General features: G+C 33.4%; 1 protein-coding gene across 19 annotated transcripts in view; it reads left to right on the forward strand.

The window, feature by feature from the left end:
* LOC115211116 (kinesin-like protein KIF13B) overlaps positions 1-20,270 on the forward strand; it is a 772,943-nt gene that overhangs the window by 604,343 nt on the left and 148,330 nt on the right. For all 19 annotated transcript variants that reach the window (XM_036502438.1, XM_036502452.1, XM_036502447.1 and 16 more), the window contains 3 exons: positions 13,027-13,136; positions 15,665-15,811; positions 20,048-20,225. In XM_036502438.1, the coding sequence (XP_036358331.1) occupies positions 13,027-13,136; positions 15,665-15,811; positions 20,048-20,225 (435 nt within the window). The remainder of the gene's footprint in view (positions 1-13,026; positions 13,137-15,664; positions 15,812-20,047; positions 20,226-20,270) is intronic.

Here is a 20,270-nt window from a genome sequence, read left to right on the forward strand (position 1 = left end):
GCTTCTTTCAGTTTCCATCTACCAAATCCACTCACAAGGCTTTGGTTGGCCCAAGGCTATAGTAGAAGACACTTGCCCAAGGTGCCATGCAGTGGTACTGAACCTGGAACCATGTGGTTCGTAAGCAAGCTACTTACCACACAGCCACTCTTACGCCTATATTAGTGTGATTTCTAGAGGGAGAGAGGGAAATGTTCTCTCTAGCTGGTTTATAATTACAAACATTTTGTTTCATTATGGAAAGCCATAGTTTCTTTATTCAGATATATCTTTTGAAATTCTTTAAGCTCTCAGCATATGAATGGCTTTTGGTTAATGTTGATTTAAAATTATCCAAACACCTTATCATGAATAAGGGAGTCAATTAATAAACTACCTGACTCATTGCTTCATTTCACAATTAAATATATCTTCATGCATGAAATGCTAGCAAAATCTGTATTTGGTTTCAGAATGCTTGAGCCGTGCCAAATAACAGTAGAACCAGAACAGCCAATCAGACAGCAATTAGAATGATTATCATAGTTTTGTTGTTGTTGTCTATCTTCCGTTATTTTATTCTATCTGTATTCCTTTTGAAACACAATCTGTAAGTCGTTCATTAAATATTCTCTCTGCTCTTCTTGTGAAATAACTATTTGTTTTGCATTTATTACTTCCTTCAACTTTGTACAAAACTTCACATTTCATTATCACTGGTTTATTATATTCTGCGTTTAGAAAATGTCACTTTAGAACGCTATTCTCATATATCTAATAAATCTCAAGTTCTGCCAGTTTCTAGTTTTAATCTAATAAAATTCTTTAATGATTCGATTCCTTCCCCCTTTACATTCAGATATAATTTAAACTAGCCTCAGTTCGCTATAATAATTTCCTGGAGATATCCTAAAATTCATTTATGCCAAACCAGGATTTGATCATTAATTTCATTTCTATCTTGTACAAACTCATCCACAATTTCTCAAAACATTTTCATATCAAATTTAGACAATAATATCTGTTATGACATCTCAGAAATCATATTTGAATCATTAAGTTTATAATTTCGTTTCTAACATTTTTTGAGAGTGTCATGAATGTAATTATATATCTAATTAGTAGATAAATTTTAAATAAATTTTTTTTTTAAGTTTCAGTTAATTTTTTTTTAAAAACTTCTGCAACTCAAGACTTTCGTATAAATAAACAAAACAAACTTTTTACATGTAGTATATTGTTGTTGTTGTGGGTTGCCAACAGAGAAAAACAAATATTTCTAATTTTATTATTATTATTATTATTATTATTATTATTATTATTATTATTATTTCAAAGTTGCAAGCTAGCAGAATTGTTAGCATGCTGGATGAGCAGTATTTTGCTCATCACTCCATTCTGAGCTCAAATTCTGCCGAGGTCAACTTTGCCTTTCGTCCTTTCAGGGTCTATAAATTAAGTACTGGGGTTGATGTAATCAACTGATCTTGTCCCCCAAAATTTCAAGCCTTGTGCCTTTAGTAGAAAGGATTGTTATTATTATTATTATTATTATTATTATCATTATTATTATTATCATTATTATTATTATTATTATTATTATTATTATTATTATTATTATTATTAAGGCAGGGAACTGGCAGAATTGTTAGTATGCCAAGTAAAATGCTTAGTGGCATTTTATCATCTTTATGTTCTTAGTTCAAATTCTGCCACGGTCGAATTGTCTTTCATAATTTCAGGGGGGTCAGTAAAGTAAGTACCAGTTGATCACTGGGGTTGATGTAATTCACCTAGCCCACTCCCCAAAATTGCTGGGCTTGTGCCAAAATTTGGAACCATTATTATTATTATTATTATTATTATTTATTATTATTATTATTATTATTATTAAGGCAGGGAACTGGCAGAATTGTTAGTATGCCAAGTAAAATGCTTAGTGGCATTTTATCATCTTTATGTTCTTAGTTCAAATTCTGCCACGGTCGAATTGTCTTTCATAATTTCAGGGGGGTCAGTAAAGTAAGTACCAGTTGATCACTGGGGTTGATGTAATTCACCTAGCCCACTCCCCAAAATTGCTGGGCTTGTGCCAAAATTTGGAACCATTATTATTATTATTATTATTATTATTATTATTATTATTATTACCTCTGCCTTAGCGAAGGTGAAGGTATTGTTTTCAGTTGTGTTTGTTTGTCCATAGACAAAATATCTCAAGAACCGTTTGATGGATTCAGATTAAACTTTCAGGGATGTTTGGCCTTGTGACTGGCACAAACTGATTAGATTTTGGGATCGATCTAGTACCAGACAAGGATTCTGGATTATTTTTCCTGGGTTTCTTTTTGATTAATTTTTGAAAGCGGTCAGATTCATTTTTAGTATTCTTGTTTGTGAGAGCAGTCAAGTTTATTTCAGATATTCTCATTGTAAAAATCATCCCTGGCTAATCATTGAGAGGACGTTAGTATTGCTTTAGCAGAGGTTTGCACTTTCTTAGTGCTCTTATTATTACTATTATTATGGTTATGATTTTCATTATTATTATTATTGTCTTGATCATTATTATTATTATTATAAAAATGTGATGGCAGAATTATGATAGCTTTCGATAAAATGCTTAGTGGTATTTCTTCCAGTTCTTTACTTGCTGATTTCAAATCCTGTTGAGACTAACTTTGCCTTTCATCCTTTTAGAGTCAATAAAATAAGGTTTCCAGTCAAATACTGGGGCCAACATAATCAATTGACTCTCTAACTCTGAAATTGGTGGCCTTGTACTAAAATTTGAAACAATTATTATTATTATTATTATTTGTCTTTATGGATAGCTGTTAGTATAATACTGAGAATATATTGTAAGATAAATTTGCAATTACTTTATATACCCTGCCTGTGAAATGTTGTTTGTTGTACAGTTTGGCATGAGTCAGGAAGCTCTGGAAGTCTTTTAAATAAGAATGTCTAGGAAATATTAGAAATAGAGACACATACCTCTAAATGAGACATTAGTTATTGTCCAGCTGTAGGTTAGCTCTGATCATGCAGAGACTATGATCAATGACATTCTTAACATGACCATCTCATTTTTACATTTTAGGCTAAGGTATGAGTTGAAGGGGGATTTAGCTGCTATTTCTAGCATGGCAAGCAACCACTTCGAGGCACCCTCAGTGCATTAGTTGTAACTTTGGCCAGAGGTGGTTTCAATGCAAGAAATGTGAGTTAGAATAAAGAAGAAAGATATATTTATTAAAAGATTTGCTGTCGAATCAATTACCTGTTGAATACTAATTGTGGATAGAGGTAGTAAAACTAGATTAAGATTGTTCAACCATGTTGCTTTAAGGTGGAGACTTTAAGGTGGTGGTCATAGTTAGAGAGGTATTTGCAAATTATGTAAGCTTTCAGTTGACTACAGAAACCCATATTGGACTGAATTCTATGAAAGACATATGGACAGTACTATAATAAATTATATCCTATATATATTTGTGTGTGTTTATATCTGTTTAAGAATTCATTATTATCATCATTATGATTATTGTTATTATTTATGTCCTAATTAGTGTGCATTTATGCTACTTTACAATCTATAAATCTGAAGTGGAGTAGATTCTGCTGTTAAAAGCATTCTTGAAATAATGTACATCTTAATATATGAATGTGCTAATGTATTGATTGTGTTTTTCTATGAATGCATACAGCCACTTAGATCACTGAATTTAGGGAGCCCATTTGTTGAAGATTTGCTAGGATATCTTAGAAATATTATAAAAGTTCCCAAAGATATCATCCAGTTTTGATCTCAGCCAACAAGTGTTCACCTGAACAATTTTCCTATAGACTGGAATCTACTTGTAGACTAAATCTAAATGAATTCCTTGCTGGAATTTCTGCCAATCCTTAAATTGCTCACAGCATGCTAGTATGAAGCTTGAGCAGTCTCATCTGCTATTCGTTTAGCCCTTTGCATATGTGTGTATGTGTGTGTATAGCTGCATGAGAGTGTGCACATGCAGATGTACACTCCCTCACACACTCTCTTTCTCTCACACACACACACACACAAGTGTAGAGAGAACTAAGGTGAAGAGAAATAATTCAAGTAAATTGAAGAGTAATAGTTTATCCTTTAAGGATTGAACAGCTGGTTACTGTGAGGTATTGAACCTTCAAATTCACACAGTAAGTAGTTTTATTTATATAAGATACAAGTGCACTGGCACTTATCAAAGGTTTGATAAGTGCTGATGCATGAAACTTTGGGTTCTTTAGTCACTCCATAACTTCTTCCAATTAAATAAAAAATATATATTCATATGGATGATGATGATGATGAATCTAGTAAATGTTAAAAGTGAAGTATTTTGCTCAAGAATACAATGTGCCACCTGGTCCAGGAATTGAACCCATGATCTAATGACTATGATTGCAACACCCTAACCACTAGGCCACCTGCCTTCACAGTTACATGTGTATGAGACCAAAACCAACATTCAGAAACAAAATCTTTACTTGTTTTCCCTTTTTGTGATTTATAATCAAAAATTAGAATATTAAAATGTCCATTTACTTTATTTGAAATATTTGCGTCTCACAGCATATTGCAAAATGACTCCTGCTGTTAATCTAATCGGTGCAAGCAGGGCATTGAAAAAAAAATTCGTTTTTTTTTTATTTTGTAGCATTTATTAGATATATTTCTGGAAATATTCACTTTATATTCCTGTCTACATTTATTAATTATTAAATATTAATACATATAATATTGTTTTGTGTGCTATTTCTTTTTCCTGAGAAAATTGTGAATGTCTGTCTCATTTTTGTTGTCTTTTTCTTTTTTTTTCTCCTCTATAATCAATCATTACATTGACTTTTATGTGACCAATGCAATAATTTAGAATGAATTAGTGTAAATCTGAGTAGGAGACAGTTTGAATATGCTCAGAAATCACCTGAGAATTTCCGATGCCCGATGTTGGTTTAGAGAGAAAAATACAGTCACTAAATCAGATAAAGAATTGTTGATGTCCAGTCATTTGATTGTTATCAGTTTAGTTGTGCAGCAAATAAAACATTGGACTGAACTAGCCATACCTGATCAAACAGTTTTCGTTCTGTGTATCACGTAAGCACTAGAAGATAGATATAGAGATGATGAGGATCATCATCATCGTCATCATCATTTATCATTGTTGCTCTGGTCAACTCTTTTGGCTCCATGCTATAACTAATCTTTCTCTCCAATCATATCAATATTTACCATTACTTTAGCCGAATCTTCTATTTAAGTCACGATATATCTGATGCTACTTAACTGCTTACAGACTTTTTTCTTTGCTATTCTTCTGTAATTCCATACTGCTGTAATTGAAACATTTATTACTATTTGTCATTGCATACCTGTGGTGTATGTCTGTATCTCTCTCTCTCTCTCTCTCTCTCTCTCCTCTCTCTCTCTCTCTCTCTCTCCCTCTCTCTCTCTCTCTCTCTCTCTCTCTCTCTCTCTCTCTCTCTCTCTCTCTCTCTCTCTCTCTCTCTCCCTCTCTCGCTTTCTCATTGTACATTCATACATACTACATACATCCATTCATTAGTAAGTTACTTTACACAGATGTTTGTATTTTTTTCTCTATGCTGGCATGGTCGGACTGGTCTCACATCTCTTCACCTCCTGCCATGCTGTTTCAATGTCTTGGTACACACAGCAACAGAAAAGCCTGTCCAACTCGGCTAATTTATATGTCATTTAACGTGGCATCCACAGTTGGATCTCCTTCAGATCACCAACAACTATACAGCATGTACTGGATGCATTTCAGTGCACCACCAGCCCTAGAAGATAATGTAGTCCAGGGTACACTTTTACTGGAAAATATACATAACAAAAGGTGGTCATGATCAAATGGGTTTTAATCACAAGTTTTGCTCAATCAAGGCTGACCTGTGAGTAAACAGCAGCAACACTGAATTATAGGTATATGTTGAGGTGGTATATCTTTCTCCCCTTCTGTTAAAAGCCTCATAAATAGTAAAATCCTGCTCATTTAATGATCTACCATCTTAAATTGCCTTAAGGACACATTATATCATTTAGTTTTAGTTACTCTTTAACAATCAGTGTAGACATGACTCAACACTTGTAAACTTAGGTCATCTAAACAAGGCCAGCACTTTTAAAGGGAAGGATGTGATCGATGCCAGTGACTCCTGACTGGCTCCCATGCCAGTGGCACGTAAAAAGCACTATCCAAACATGAGTAATGCCAGGGCTGCCTGACTGGCTCCTGTGCTGGTGGCACATAAAAAGCACCCACTACACTCTTAGAGGGGTTGGCATTAGGAAGGGCATCCAGCTGTAGAAACATTACCAGATCAGATTGGAGCCTGGTGCAGCTACTGGCTTTCCAGACCTCAGTCAAACTGCCCAACCCATGCCAGCATGGAAAATGGACATTAAACGATGATGATGATGATGATTAGTCACTACCATCCACACCAGCACTTGACTGGTACTTTATTTTATTGACCCCAAAAGGCTGAAAGGCAAAGATGCCCATCACAAGATTTGAACCCAGAACAGAAAGACCTTAAACTATCTCTGTTAAATAATAGTCTGTTTTATAATTGCAAACTTGGAGAGAGGAACATATTTGCTGATCTGAGATTGTGACTTCCACTAGTCCTTATTTTATGTTCCTTTAAAAAAAATTATATGCAAAGTTGTCTTTGAACAACTTTGATCTGAACTTAAAATCTAAAGTAAAGTAAAGTTCCTTCTCGAGCCGTATAGACTCATAGCGCCAGTTTCCATTGCATATATATTCCCCACCCGAATGAGATGCCAGTCTGTTGAAGGATTACTCATTTTTGCCTAGTCCAGGAACTGAAACCACAATCTTATGATCATGAGTCCAACGCCTGAATCACCAAGTCATGCACCTCCACCAAAATATGAAGAGGCACGATGAAATGGTAAAAGGCATTTTTTTTATCCAACACTCTACCTGGTCTATCAATCACCAGCTTCATTGCTATCAATTACCAACAACAAAATAAATATTGATTTCAACTTTTGGCACAAGGCCAGCAATTCCAGGGGAGGGGGTTTGTCGATTACATTGACCCCAGTGCACAACTGGTACTTATTTTGCCGATCCTAAAAGGATGAAAGGCAACGTTGACCTCTGCAGAATTTGAACACAGAACATAAAGATGGGTGAAATGCTGCTAAGGATTTTGCCCAGCATGCTAACGACTCTGCCAGCTTACTGCCTTGACAAAATAAACAGTAAAGGGAATATTGATCATAATCGATGGGTGTGGAGTTATTGATTGAGATGATTTTTTTTTTTGTTTTTTCAAAGTATGACAAATAAATGGAGATCCTTTAAAAAGATGAAATTTCAAATAGGAGATTATCCCAATCAGGGATAATGAGGGAAGCTTCAAGTTGAGTCTCTCAAAAATACTACAGTATCTGTTTGAAACTCAATATGTATTTGATTTCATTTTGGTAACTCTTGCGAAGCACAAAAAAGACCCTTTATATCTAAATTTTCATTAACACATGTATACATACATTGACACACAAACACATCTATGTATGTGTCTTCTAGTATCAATGTGTGTATATATATATATATATATATATATATGTATATGTGTGTGTGTGTATATATATTAAAATGTATTTACTGGGAGAACTTTTTTCATATTTGTTGTGTATTGCATCTCTCTCCTCTCTCTCTCTTTTGTTTCTTCTATGAGAAGAGTATACCCAGGTGGCAAACACACAAATATTATCTTTATTTACTTTACAAAATTTTCACTTTGTAAATGATTTACAAATACTTTTTTTTTTTTTGAAGTTAGTAAACCAACTTGAATAGACATTTAAAAAAAATAAAATCAGTTTCAAAGAAAAATAATTCAGTAAACAAAATCAAACTAAATCAATGTATTCTATATTATTATTATTATCATTATGATGTCTATTTTTGGTACTGCTTTTGTTTCTTCCTCAAACCTTTACTATATATTATTCCCACCAAACAATGGTATTAGAATGTTTGGAACTTTTTGGTTTGGTTTATAATTTGGGTTTCTTTTTTTGTTTTTGGGTCTTTTTTTTTCCTGTTACCAATTATTTTAAGATGTTACAAACTAGAAATAACTATTTTAAAAGTTAAAAATATAATTTTGTACATACTATATTTATATATTTTCTCTCACACCTTATATTGCCTTTCCTTAAAATTCTTGCAACTAGTTTGCTTCACCTCCTGCCACCCTCTATTAAAAATCATTGATTATAACAGCATCATATCCTGTTTCCACCTTCTGTCTCTGTTCCTGCTCCTGCTCCCTCTACCATAGTTTTCATTCTTCGTCTCCTGCATGTGCGGAAAATGATATTCCCAAAATAATGGATGCTTGGAAAACTGCAGTAATGTTCAATTAATGGAACATCACCTATCTTTCACAGTCACCTGTTGACACTAAAATTCATATCTTGAAATAATGTCTGATTATAAATTCAAACTTTTTTCCCCGCTTCTAGATTTCAATCACATATATTCCCACACACATGCCCAAGCTTAGATGATGTGTCTACTTACACATATGGCCATGCGTAGACCATGTGTATCTGCACACACATAATTCCACACATACATTATATAGTTGTCTGCTCACCCATATGCCCAATCATGCACTACATACATACATAAATACATACACACACACATACATACATATGTTCATACCATGCGACTACTTCAGTGTTATATCTGTCAATAAGTATTGATTTCTCTTGACAAGGTTCAAGTCCAGTTTTTGTTATAGCTGGCTGTTGTTAGAGTTGGTTAAACCAATGCCAGTTTATTACTGGCAATTATTTTGTTGGCCTTGAAGGAATGAAAAGTAATGCTTATTCTAATGTAATTTGAACACAAATGTTGTGGCATAAAAACACAAAACACACACTGTAATACATTTAGTAAGATGTTTATTGTTACTGCCTACTTCAATGTTAAAATAACTATTGGAATTTCTTTGTTGGGAATGTTATTTCTTGTATTTTTGCACTTTTTTTTTTTGGTCTGTCATGAATTAGTCAGAGAAGGAAATGCAGTAGCAGTCATGACTTTTGAAAGCCACACTACTAGACTGATGCGATTGCATGAAGGTGATATCCACCCTGAATTATCTGTCTCAACAATATGGATGTGGTGTGGCACCAGTAGTTTAATCATAATGCTTGCCACAGTGTGAACTCTGCTAAAGACGCCCAAGAACACGATGAGAAGTGTGCTGTTGTTCAGTTCCCCCCTCCCCATCCCTGGATAGCATACTTCAACTAAAAGACATTCCAGCTGTGACCATTCCATAGTTCTGAATTATCACTAAATTCATCTGGTTGCTGTACAGGTGGCACGTAAAAAACACCATTTGAGCATGGCCGTTGCCAGTACCACCTGACTAGCCCCATGCCGGTGGCACGTGAAAAGCATCCACTACACTCTCGGAGTGGTTGGTGTTAGGAAGGGCATCAAGCTGTAGAAACTCTGCCAGATCAAGATTGGAGCCTGGTGCAGCCATCTGGTTCGCCAGTCCTCAGTCAAATTGTCCAACCCATGCTAGCATGGAAAGCAGATGTTAAACGATATTAATGATGATGCATTGTTTAACCCCATGACAATGGTTTTTTATCAGACAATTAGGTTGCACTGATGGTGATCAGCTCAGCCAAGATCAGTAATTAGCACATGACAACTGTTCGGCATATATTTACATCAACAGCTTTAAAGCATGCACTGTTTATTTATGTAAACTGTCGTCACTGTGAGGATTGTAAATTCAATGAAACTGGCATGGCTGGATGCAACTATAAATTCCATGAAGACCAGAAGAATTCACTGAGCGTGTATGAATTTGATTGAAAGTCATAGTGGAAATGGTGGTTACACCACCTGTTCCACTATGACTTCCTATCAAATTCGTACAAGTTTTTATACTATTGTGGTGATGAAGTCTCGAACTGAGTTGCAAATACTTACATGAAGAGTCTAACAAACCTATCAGATATATTGAAATTTGCACGGTAGCCTCTATTATCGATTCCATAAGCGATAGCAGACATTTATATCAACCGGTACACAAAAGGTGCAAAACCACAGCAGATAAAGCTGCATGTATTTTCATCATCTGATTCAAAGCAAAACCACAGCGCACGTAAATTTACATCAACTGATGTTATGGGGTTTAATGTGTGTCATTTTTTTTCCCCCTCAATTTGTGAATAATAGCATGGTGCAGTTGAGTACAGGTTTCTAAGAGACTCATCACTCGTCCATTGCATTTCTGGTCAGGAAGGGTTGTCTGTAGCAATAGGCTTCGTTCAAAGAACAGCTGTTTCTCACCAACGTTCACAGTTTTCTCTAATATACACATACAAGATATAAATAGTGTTTGTTTGTATGTGTGTGTGTGTGTGACTGCAGACATTGCTGTATGGTTAAAAAGTTCACTTCACAACTTCGTGGTCTCAGATTCAATATCACTGCACAACATTTCTTCTACTATAGCCTTGGATGATATAATGTCATGAGAGGAAACTGCATGAATCTCCTTGTATGTGTGCACTAGAAGCCTTACCAAAACAAACAGTCAGAGCCTAGGCAGCTCTCCAGCTAGCCAGCTCCTATCAAACCATCCAACCCATACCAGCATGGGAAGCAGACATTAAATGATGATGATGATGATGGATAGTAATATTACATGCAGATGTCCATCAATGTTTGTAGATTCTATTTTTATCATCATTGGAGGGAAGTGGTACTGATGTTGACATTCCTTTTTGACGTTATGACTGGTCACTCTATATTTTCAAAGACTTGTGGTATAAAGATGTCCCTTACTAGAAAAACAAGTAAGGGCTGGCAGTAGGGAGAGTATCAAGCTGTAAAATCATTCCCTAAATTCATCTCCATCCAAATTCATGGCAAAATGGATTTTAAAACGAAGAAAATTAAATATATATGGCAGGCTTCCAAACAGTTTCCTACTATCAAGTCTCCACTTGTTCCCAAGGTAATATTTCCCCATGAGCTGACATATTTATGCAGAATAATGGAATTGAATAGGATTATTTATATGACAGAGACACTCACAACTCTCATGTAACATCAAGACAAGGAGACACAAACACACACACACAATGGGTTTTTGTTCAATTTCCATCTACTGCATCCACTTAGCAAAGCTATGGTAGAGGACTCAAGGTATCACATAGTGGAACAGAACCCCATGCTATATAGTTTGAAGGTAAACTTCTTAACCACACAGTCACACCTGTGTCCATAATAAAAAATCAATTCCAAATTTCAACTCATAAAAATAATGCTGTCTTCACTTGTCTTGGAGACAGACGAAGACAGCATTATTTTTAGATTTTACAGGTCATAATCTTCATTAAAATTTTGACAATATTTTCTCACTGAATTTTCCATCTTTAGTACAGTCTGGATATTTCTATGCAATCAAATAGTGACTGTTATTGAAGTGAATGTTTTTCCAGATGGATTGCATTTAGCAATCAGTTTTTCGAGTTGGCATTCTCCTAAGGTTGGGAGAATGACGTGTCTTGCCTGAGCAAATACGATATTCTTATGTTCTTCACTTCCACATGACATTTGGGTTTTCTTTGGTGCAAGGCAATTTGTGTTCTTTTCTTTCTTTATTTTTTTTCCTTTTTCTTTCTTAAAGAAAAGCTGTCTATGCTTTTGAATTTCATAGCTCATTTTGTATAACATCTTTTAAAGCCGTATAATTCATGCATGAAACTACAAGCTTGTACATGTGTATTTGTATGTACCTACTGCCTGCCTTATCCATTCTGAAATACTAAATACCAGAATTTCTTGTGAACTGCTTATGACATGTAATCTTCGGTGTAAAACCAAAATAAAATAATCAATATTTGTCCATGTGTAACTCGAACTAGTTTCTATGAGCTTTCATCTTTTGTAATTTGGTTGTGACTGTGTGGTAAGAAGTTTGCTTCTCAAGCACAAGGTTCCAGTTTCAGTCCCACTGCATGGCACCTTGGCCAAATAGCTCCAGGTCAACCAAAGCCTTATAAGTGGATTTCGTAGACAGAAACTGAAAGAAACCCATCATATGTGTGTGTGTGTCTTTGTCCCCTGCTACTGGTGTCGGCGTGTTTACATCCCTGTAACTTACGGGGTCAGCAAAAGAGAATGATAAAATAAGTACCAAGCTTAAAATAAAAATAAATATTGGAGTCAATTCATTTGACTAAAAATTCTTCAAGGCAGTGCCCCAGCATGGCCACAGTCAAATGACTGAAACAAGTAAAAGATAAAAGATTCCAATGCAAGAAAAGATAAAAATTACAGTGTGAATGGAACACTTTTGTTGTTCTAAGTCTTCTAAATATGATCTCAATAATTATGTTGGTTTGTCTCCTCCCTCTCTTGAATGCATTCCAATTTCAAATTGATAAAGTTAATTATTCAATTGTAGAATCAACATAACTGATAGAGCACTAGTTGAAAAGCAAAAGTTGGAGAGATTATATACAAAGAGCAAAGATCTCAGTCTTGCGAAGCTCTGCTCTCAAGTAAATTTAATGTGTAACTTCTTTAACTATGTTAAAGAAAATGATACATGCCAAAAAAAAAAAAAAAATATATAGCAAAATTCTTATTATACATTTCTACTTTCTTTTTTATATTTATTAAATTCAATATTTCTTAAGTAAATTCAATAAGAGAAGACTTATAATGCTTTGATTTGACTATCAGCTATCGGGTAACTAATTAATTGAACTTGTATGGCATCTTTTCATTTCTTTTCAATCACATATTAATACTGTTTTGTTAAAAAGAAATCATTTTCAAAGTAATTGTTTTAAAATTTAATAACATATTTGTATTTTATTATTATATTATATATATAATATATATATATATATTTTTTTTTTTTTTTTTTTTTTTTTTTGTCCTATTATTGTAGAACCTGTGTCAATGGCTCTGTGATACATCAGAAAACTAAAGTCAGAAATGGCGACCGAATTCTCTGGGGGAATAACCATTTTTTCCGGATAAATCTACCAAGACCCAACAGTAAGCTTGAAAATGTTTTCTACATCGGATATTATGTATAGTTGTTGTTGGTTGTTACAATATTTGTGTGTAAACCTTATGAAAAACCAGCTGCCTATCCAGGGAGAGACTAATTTCACATTTGTTTCATGCTGTAGAGCTTAGAACTGATCTGAACTTTGCAATGACATCAAACAACAACAATAAATCCTAGTTTCCTCCAAATATATCAAAACCATCTAAAATATTCCTTAACCCCTTAGCATTTAAACTGGCCATATCAGCCAAAATATTTTACCTGCTTTGTGTTCAAATCAGCTAGATCAGGCCTCTCACACCTACCCTACAATGTTATTCTAAAAGTAAGCAATCACATCATCAAAATCTCAGAGCAACCAGGTAATGCCTGATTAATTCAAGACAGTGTTAATAAGTATTACATTTAATGGAGAAATCTGAATATTAAAGGGTGAAATATTATTTTATAACCTAATTTTATATTTATTTGAAATATGCATGGATGTTTATATCTGCAACTGCATGCACAAATGTGCAGTGATCAGTTTCTCCTGTCAACAAATCATCTGGGCACTTTTTGCCTTTACATACATATGCTATGTGCATTCTCTTACTTTATAAGCAGGGAAAGGTTAGCATCAAGAAAGCCATTCTTCTGTAAAACACTGCCTCAAATAATATACTCATCCAAACCATGCAAACATGGAAAAATGGATGTAAAACAAAGAAAACCTCTTGCAAATTATTATATGTATTGTTTCTATTTTTACTTGCAAAAAAAAATTAGAAAAGTTAGTATATAGCATATATATATATATATATACACACACCACACACACACATATATCAAATCCATCTCTTGAGAGACTTACATAGTAAAATTCTACTGTTAAATGGCCTATAATGTAAACAGCTTATAATTTTCACTTTTAACTGTTTTTATGCATGTTAAGTATATTTCTAGTATACTTAAATTTTGAACATGTAATTCATATCAATTAGTAGAAACCTGATATATATAGCTATATATCTAGGAAAAAAATGTGTGTGTAATATATATATATATATATATATATATATATATATAAAATACCCACTAACAACTCACAAACCAACCATAAACAAATTTATAACACAGACACACATACACAATTGAAAGAAATACAAACACTATCCATACAAGCAATGCAAAAACAAAAAAAAACATTGAACAAACACTAGCACAGATATGCACACACACACACACACACATCAACCACCATTACTGAGTTGTAACAGTTTCACCTGAAGATCACAGTGGTGTGAAACTACAGTCATGAGACTTTCAGTTTGATTTTCAATAGCAAAAACAACACTGTGTGTGTGTGTGTGTGTGTGTTGAAAAAAGTCTTAAATGGATCTTTATTGCAAGTTTTATTTACTTGTTTCTTACTTTCACCCTTCCTCTGAAACCCCATACTCCACCTTGAGTTTGTAGAATTAAAGAAATAAAGAGAAATATCTCAGATGTTGAACAGTGGGAAACTTAAAATAGCTTACTTTTATTTTTGGACATGATCCATGTTTGGAGTAAAACCTTCTGTAAACAGTAAAGGAATAAATTTTGGTGTTCATTACTCTTGCAATATTATACCTCAAGTTAATGATGTTGGATCACACAAAATAATATTACCCTTTGACATTATATCATTTATAGCATATTTCTTAGGAATTTAACCTTTCACAGAAACAGAACCCCTAATTTCTCTATCTCTTCGCTTCCACATAAAGAATGTTACTAGAAGCCCCTGTGATGTTTGTTTTTTTACCATTTCCAAAAGTTTACTAGTGCTAACATATTTTTCATATTTTACACACACACACACACAATATATATACACACACACACACACACACACACAAACATGTGCATACACATACACGCTGACAGACACACAGTATGCACAATGTAGATGTAACAATATCGACAAAAGCAAATTTTGATATTTCCAGATTATATGGCTGATTGAATTGATAAGATCTAATATTTGCTCAGGTTGAGTAGACATTTTAGTTAAATCTGTATTTGACATTATCAAATCCGTCTCCTGAGAGAGAGTTACATAGTTTATAATTCAGGTGTTAAATGACCTATAATGTAAATGTTTTTAGAATTTTCACATTTAACTCTTTCATGCCTTTCAAGTATATTTCTGATATACTTAAATTTTGAACATGTGGTTCATAGCAATTAGTAGAATCCCAATATAGTTTATAGCTAGATCGATATTTATGCTCTAAAACTTTGCATTGAAACTTACCGTAATCCTTTCATATTAAACCTGGTTTAAGCAAATAGTTTATATTCTTATCAACCATAAAAGTTAATTCTGTGAGAAATGTAGATCTTTTAAGAACTTTATTTTTATCTTAATTCAAAGATTACTTCCTCTTTTTTTTTCTTTTTTTTTTTTGTACTTTTTGAACACTTATGCTTAGTAATTTTTATATTGAGTTTTTCCCCCCTTCTTTTTTCCTCCATTTTTCAACAGATACCTTGCCTCCATTAGTTTCTGAGCCTGAACAACATATTGACTACGATTTTGCCCAGCAGGAATTAATGATGAAGGAACTTAGCAATGACCCCATCCAAGAAGCTATTTGTGCCATTGAAAAACAATACGAAGAAGACAAACAGGGTAATTCATTATGTTTTTGTAATTGTTTTTTTTTTTTGTTTTGTTTTTTTTAATTTTTTAAGTTGCATACCTATTTTCTTTCTCACTTATTATTACCAGCTTTGGTTTTTAGCATGAAGATGTTTAATAAATGAGAACAAAATTGCTTCCACTATAAAAGTTTTATAAAGATTTTTAGAATTTCAAAGAAGTATTACTGCTTAAGTTGCTACTTAGTATGAAAAGAGTGGAAAATGATAATGTTTATCCTTTTAAAATTAAATTCAAAAGGAAGGTGTTCATATACTTTTATAAATTATATTTGAAAATAACAGATAAAAGGAATTTAAACTAATTTTATTTCAACCAAAATCATTTTTATTGAATCACTCATTAAGATTTTCATTGAATTTTAAACTGCCATCAGAAACCTTCTCAAAAGCTTTTCTTATGTAACTATATATTTCACAAAAATAAAAGTATATTGTAAGCATTTCAAAGGGTTTATTGTAGCATTACAACATATTTGTATTCGCTTTACATCACTATGGTGTATATTTACTTTATATTATTATGAAGTGTTTGTATTTCATTTCTCTTGCCACTTCTGGTATGAGTGCAAATTCTCTTATTACAAGTAATAAGCTGTTATATTACAGTTTCAGTGAAAAGTATTTTGTTTAAATCAGCTAAGAATATGTGACTGTCTGCTTTAACCCTTTTGATACCAACCCAGCTGAAACTGCCTCTGGCTCTGTAGTACAAATGTCTTGTTTTCAAAAGTTCTGAATTAAAATCTTCCACCAAACCTTAGTTGCAGTTTATGTTCCTAGCACTGGCTTAATGATAACTCAGTTATTTTACTAAATTCTTTGTTTTATTTAAAATTAATTGAAAGAAACGCAGAGCATCTCAAAATAAATACGGTAATGAAAGGGTTAAGCAGAGTCACAATCACAGTGTCATTTTTTAGAATCAGCTGCTAAAGATGCAGGCATAGCTATGTGGTTAAGAAGTTCATTTGACAACCATATGGCTCCAGGTTCAATACCAGTGCACAGCACCTTGGGCAAATGTCTTCTGCTATATCTCCAAAAGCCTTTTGAGTGGATTTGGTAAATAGAAACTGAAAGGAGCATCATCATCATCATCATTTAGTGTCCGTTTACCATACTGGTTTGGGTTAGATGGTTTGACTGGAACTAGTAAGCCAAGGTGGTGCTCCAAGTTCGAGTCTGTTTTGGCTTGGTTTCTTTGTCATCCATTCCATTGAGTGTACTGAGTGTCTTTAATGTGTCACCAGCATGGGTTCCTCTCATGTGTCACCAGCAGAATATACATGTTTGCATGTGTGTATGAACACAAGCAACTATATTCTATGTCTGTTTACATTTGTATGTCTCCAAAAGTTGCAGAATCACAAGTGGTGACATTGTTGGAATTTGCCAGATTCCTTACTTGAAAAACAGGTAACATATTTAGTGATAGGAAGGGCATCTGACTATAAAACAATGCCTCAACAATATATTCATCTAACCAAAATTTCGGACCTTGTTCCAAGAGTAGAAAAGAATATTTAAAGGCGGCAAACTGGCAGAAACGTTAGCATGCCAGGTGAAATGCTTAGCCGTATTGCGTCTGTCTTTATGTTCTGAGTTCAAATTCCGCCAAGGTCAACTTTGCCTTTCATCCTTTCGGAGTCAATTAAATAAGTACCAGTTATGCACTGGGGGTCTGTGTAATCAACTTAATCCGTGTGTCTGTCCCCTCTGTCTTTAACCTCTTGTAGGTAGTAAAGAAATGGGTATTTTGTCTGTCTTTATGTTCTGAGTTCAAATTCCACCAAAGTCGACTTTGCCTTTCATCCTTTCGGAGTCGATTAAATAAGTACCAGTTATGCACTGGGGGTCTGTGTAATCAACTTAATCCGAGTGTCTGTCCTTGTTTGTCCCCTCTGTGTTTAGCCCCTTGTGGGTAATAAAGAAATAGGTAGTAAAGAAATAGGTATTTTGTCTGTCTTTATGTTCTGAGTTCAAATTCCGCCAAGGTCGACTTTGCCTTTCATCCTTTCAGGGTTGATAAATTAAGTACCAGTTGCATACTGCTGTCGATCTAATCAACTGGCCCCCTCCCACCAAATTTCGGGCCTTGTGCCTAGAGTGGAAAAGAATATATTCAATTAAACCATGCTAGCAAAGCAAAGAAGAAGCGCATAAAAGAAAAGAAAGACAATGATTTTTATGTGAATATTCTTATTCATTATAAACGCCAAAATGGTAGATACTTTGGATCATATTTCATCAGTGATCCTCCTTCTGTCTTCTATCTCAAACTTGCAATGTATAATAATATCATCTATTAATTTTTATTTCTTTAGAATATACCAGAATTGACTTGGTGTATGATTAAACAGTTAGAGAAAGAAGTACATGACAGATGTAGCTAATGATTGCCAACAGAAATCAATATTTAAATCTACTGTGCTGAATTGGAAATCCAACTTTTTAGTATTTCTATTACTTAGAAACAACAAAAATGGTTTTGAAATTTTATCACTTTCACATGAATGAATCTGAGGATATTGGTTCTCACACAAATTCATTATTCACACATGCACATGTGTGTATGTGTGTATAGCAGGAGAGAAATAGTGAGATATGTATATTTAATATAGATAGACACAAACACACACATATATATAAATGTGTCTGTATGTGTGTATATATATATATATATATACACACACACACATGTATAAACAATATAATAGATAATAGATATACACACACACACATATATATATATATTATATATAGAGATAATGATGCATACATGTATATACAGATTTTTTTCATCTAATGAGCTTTACAATAATTTTTGTTAATACTTTTTACATGTTTTTTTTGTTCTTTTGGAGGGTTTTTTCCTTAGGAAGCAATTAAGATTGTTCTAATGTATTTTTTCTCAATCTTGTCATGCCGAATATTATTAAAAATTTTGTTTTACATATTTTGGTATTACATGTATCTATAAACAGATGTATTTCATGTTAATCTTTCAGTTATTAAATTCATATTTTTGTGTGTGCATGCAAGTGTGTGTGTGTGTGTGTGTACACGCATGTATATGTGTGTGTATATTTTAAATATACTCTTCAATTACTGCTTTAATTACAATTTTGGTTTGCTGAATCTCCAGAATGTTCTGTTTCATTAAATATATCTACGTACCTAGGGTTCTATGCTTCTCTTCAGATGAAATTAAAATTGATTCTTGGTTTTTCAAAATCTTCAGAACTATCTGTTTTTCAAAGAAAATTGTATTACCATCTTTAAAGAAATTTCTTCACAAGCATTGTGCTTCAATATAAAGACAAATTTACTTAAAAATTAACAATACAGTGGAAGTGCAGTGTTTTTTTCTGTTTTTTTTTTTCTTTTTCTTTCCTCTTCTCATTGACTGTTCTCTTTTGAAGTACAAATCCAGAAAACTATCTCTTTGCATATTTCTATGGAAGATTAACTAGGACAGCTAAATATAATTGAGTATATAAGTAAACAGATATACCTATGGATGTGTTTGCAGTCAAATGTCTCTGTTTTGTCTCTTTCAAGCTTTACAGAGTAAAGGCTAGTTCAATATTTGTTTCTCCGGAAACAATAGATCTCTTCCGTATTTGATATTGGACTTTCTATGTTTCTTAGATTACAATTCCTCTAGATATTGTTCATTATTGATGTTTTATAGATAAGTTATTAGAAGCTTTATGCTGAATTGTTTGATTCTTGCTGACTGTATGGGAATCAATAATTCATTAAAAACAACTTCCATTGCTTTTATTCAAAGCTCTACTTATCCCTTTCATGCTTAGAAACTTTATCAATATGCACAACACACAACAGTTTTGTTCACTCAGCCACTCAGTTTTTCATTTAATTTTTTTTTTGTCTTCCTGTAAATGCCATTAAAGGGTTACCTAGTTTCCACAGACCATTGGTTTATAAACTTTTTAATGCTATTTCTAAATTACTCTACTTTATCAATAGTCTTTTGAAAAAAAAAAAACCTATATCATATTTCATCTTCATTGCCATTCTCAATTTTTTCTTTCTGTCTTTTTTTTTTTTTACCTGTTTGTAAATCTTGTACTACTTGCCAAAACCATGTTCCCCGCTGGTCTTTCACTTAAATTGCTTAGACTTTTGACTTTAGCACTTTCTTCATGTAATATGTGGTATTTCTCTAATTTTCATACAGAGGCTCTTGAACGGCAGAAGCAAATGTATGAAAGGCAAATGCAAATGCTGCGCAGCCAGTTAGTATCACCAAGTACACCTTCATTTCCATTCCCCTCATTTGACCTGAACCGAATGACACCAGGCAACTCTACACAGAGCAGTATACAACGCAAGTACCAACAGTGGGCACAAGAAAGGTAACACTTCCTTTTATTATCCATCACTTTTGACTTCCAATGTTT

This window comes from Octopus sinensis, linkage group LG4, assembly GCF_006345805.1.
Source record: "Octopus sinensis linkage group LG4, ASM634580v1, whole genome shotgun sequence".
NCBI classification, from domain to species: Eukaryota; Metazoa; Mollusca; class Cephalopoda; order Octopoda; family Octopodidae; genus Octopus; species Octopus sinensis.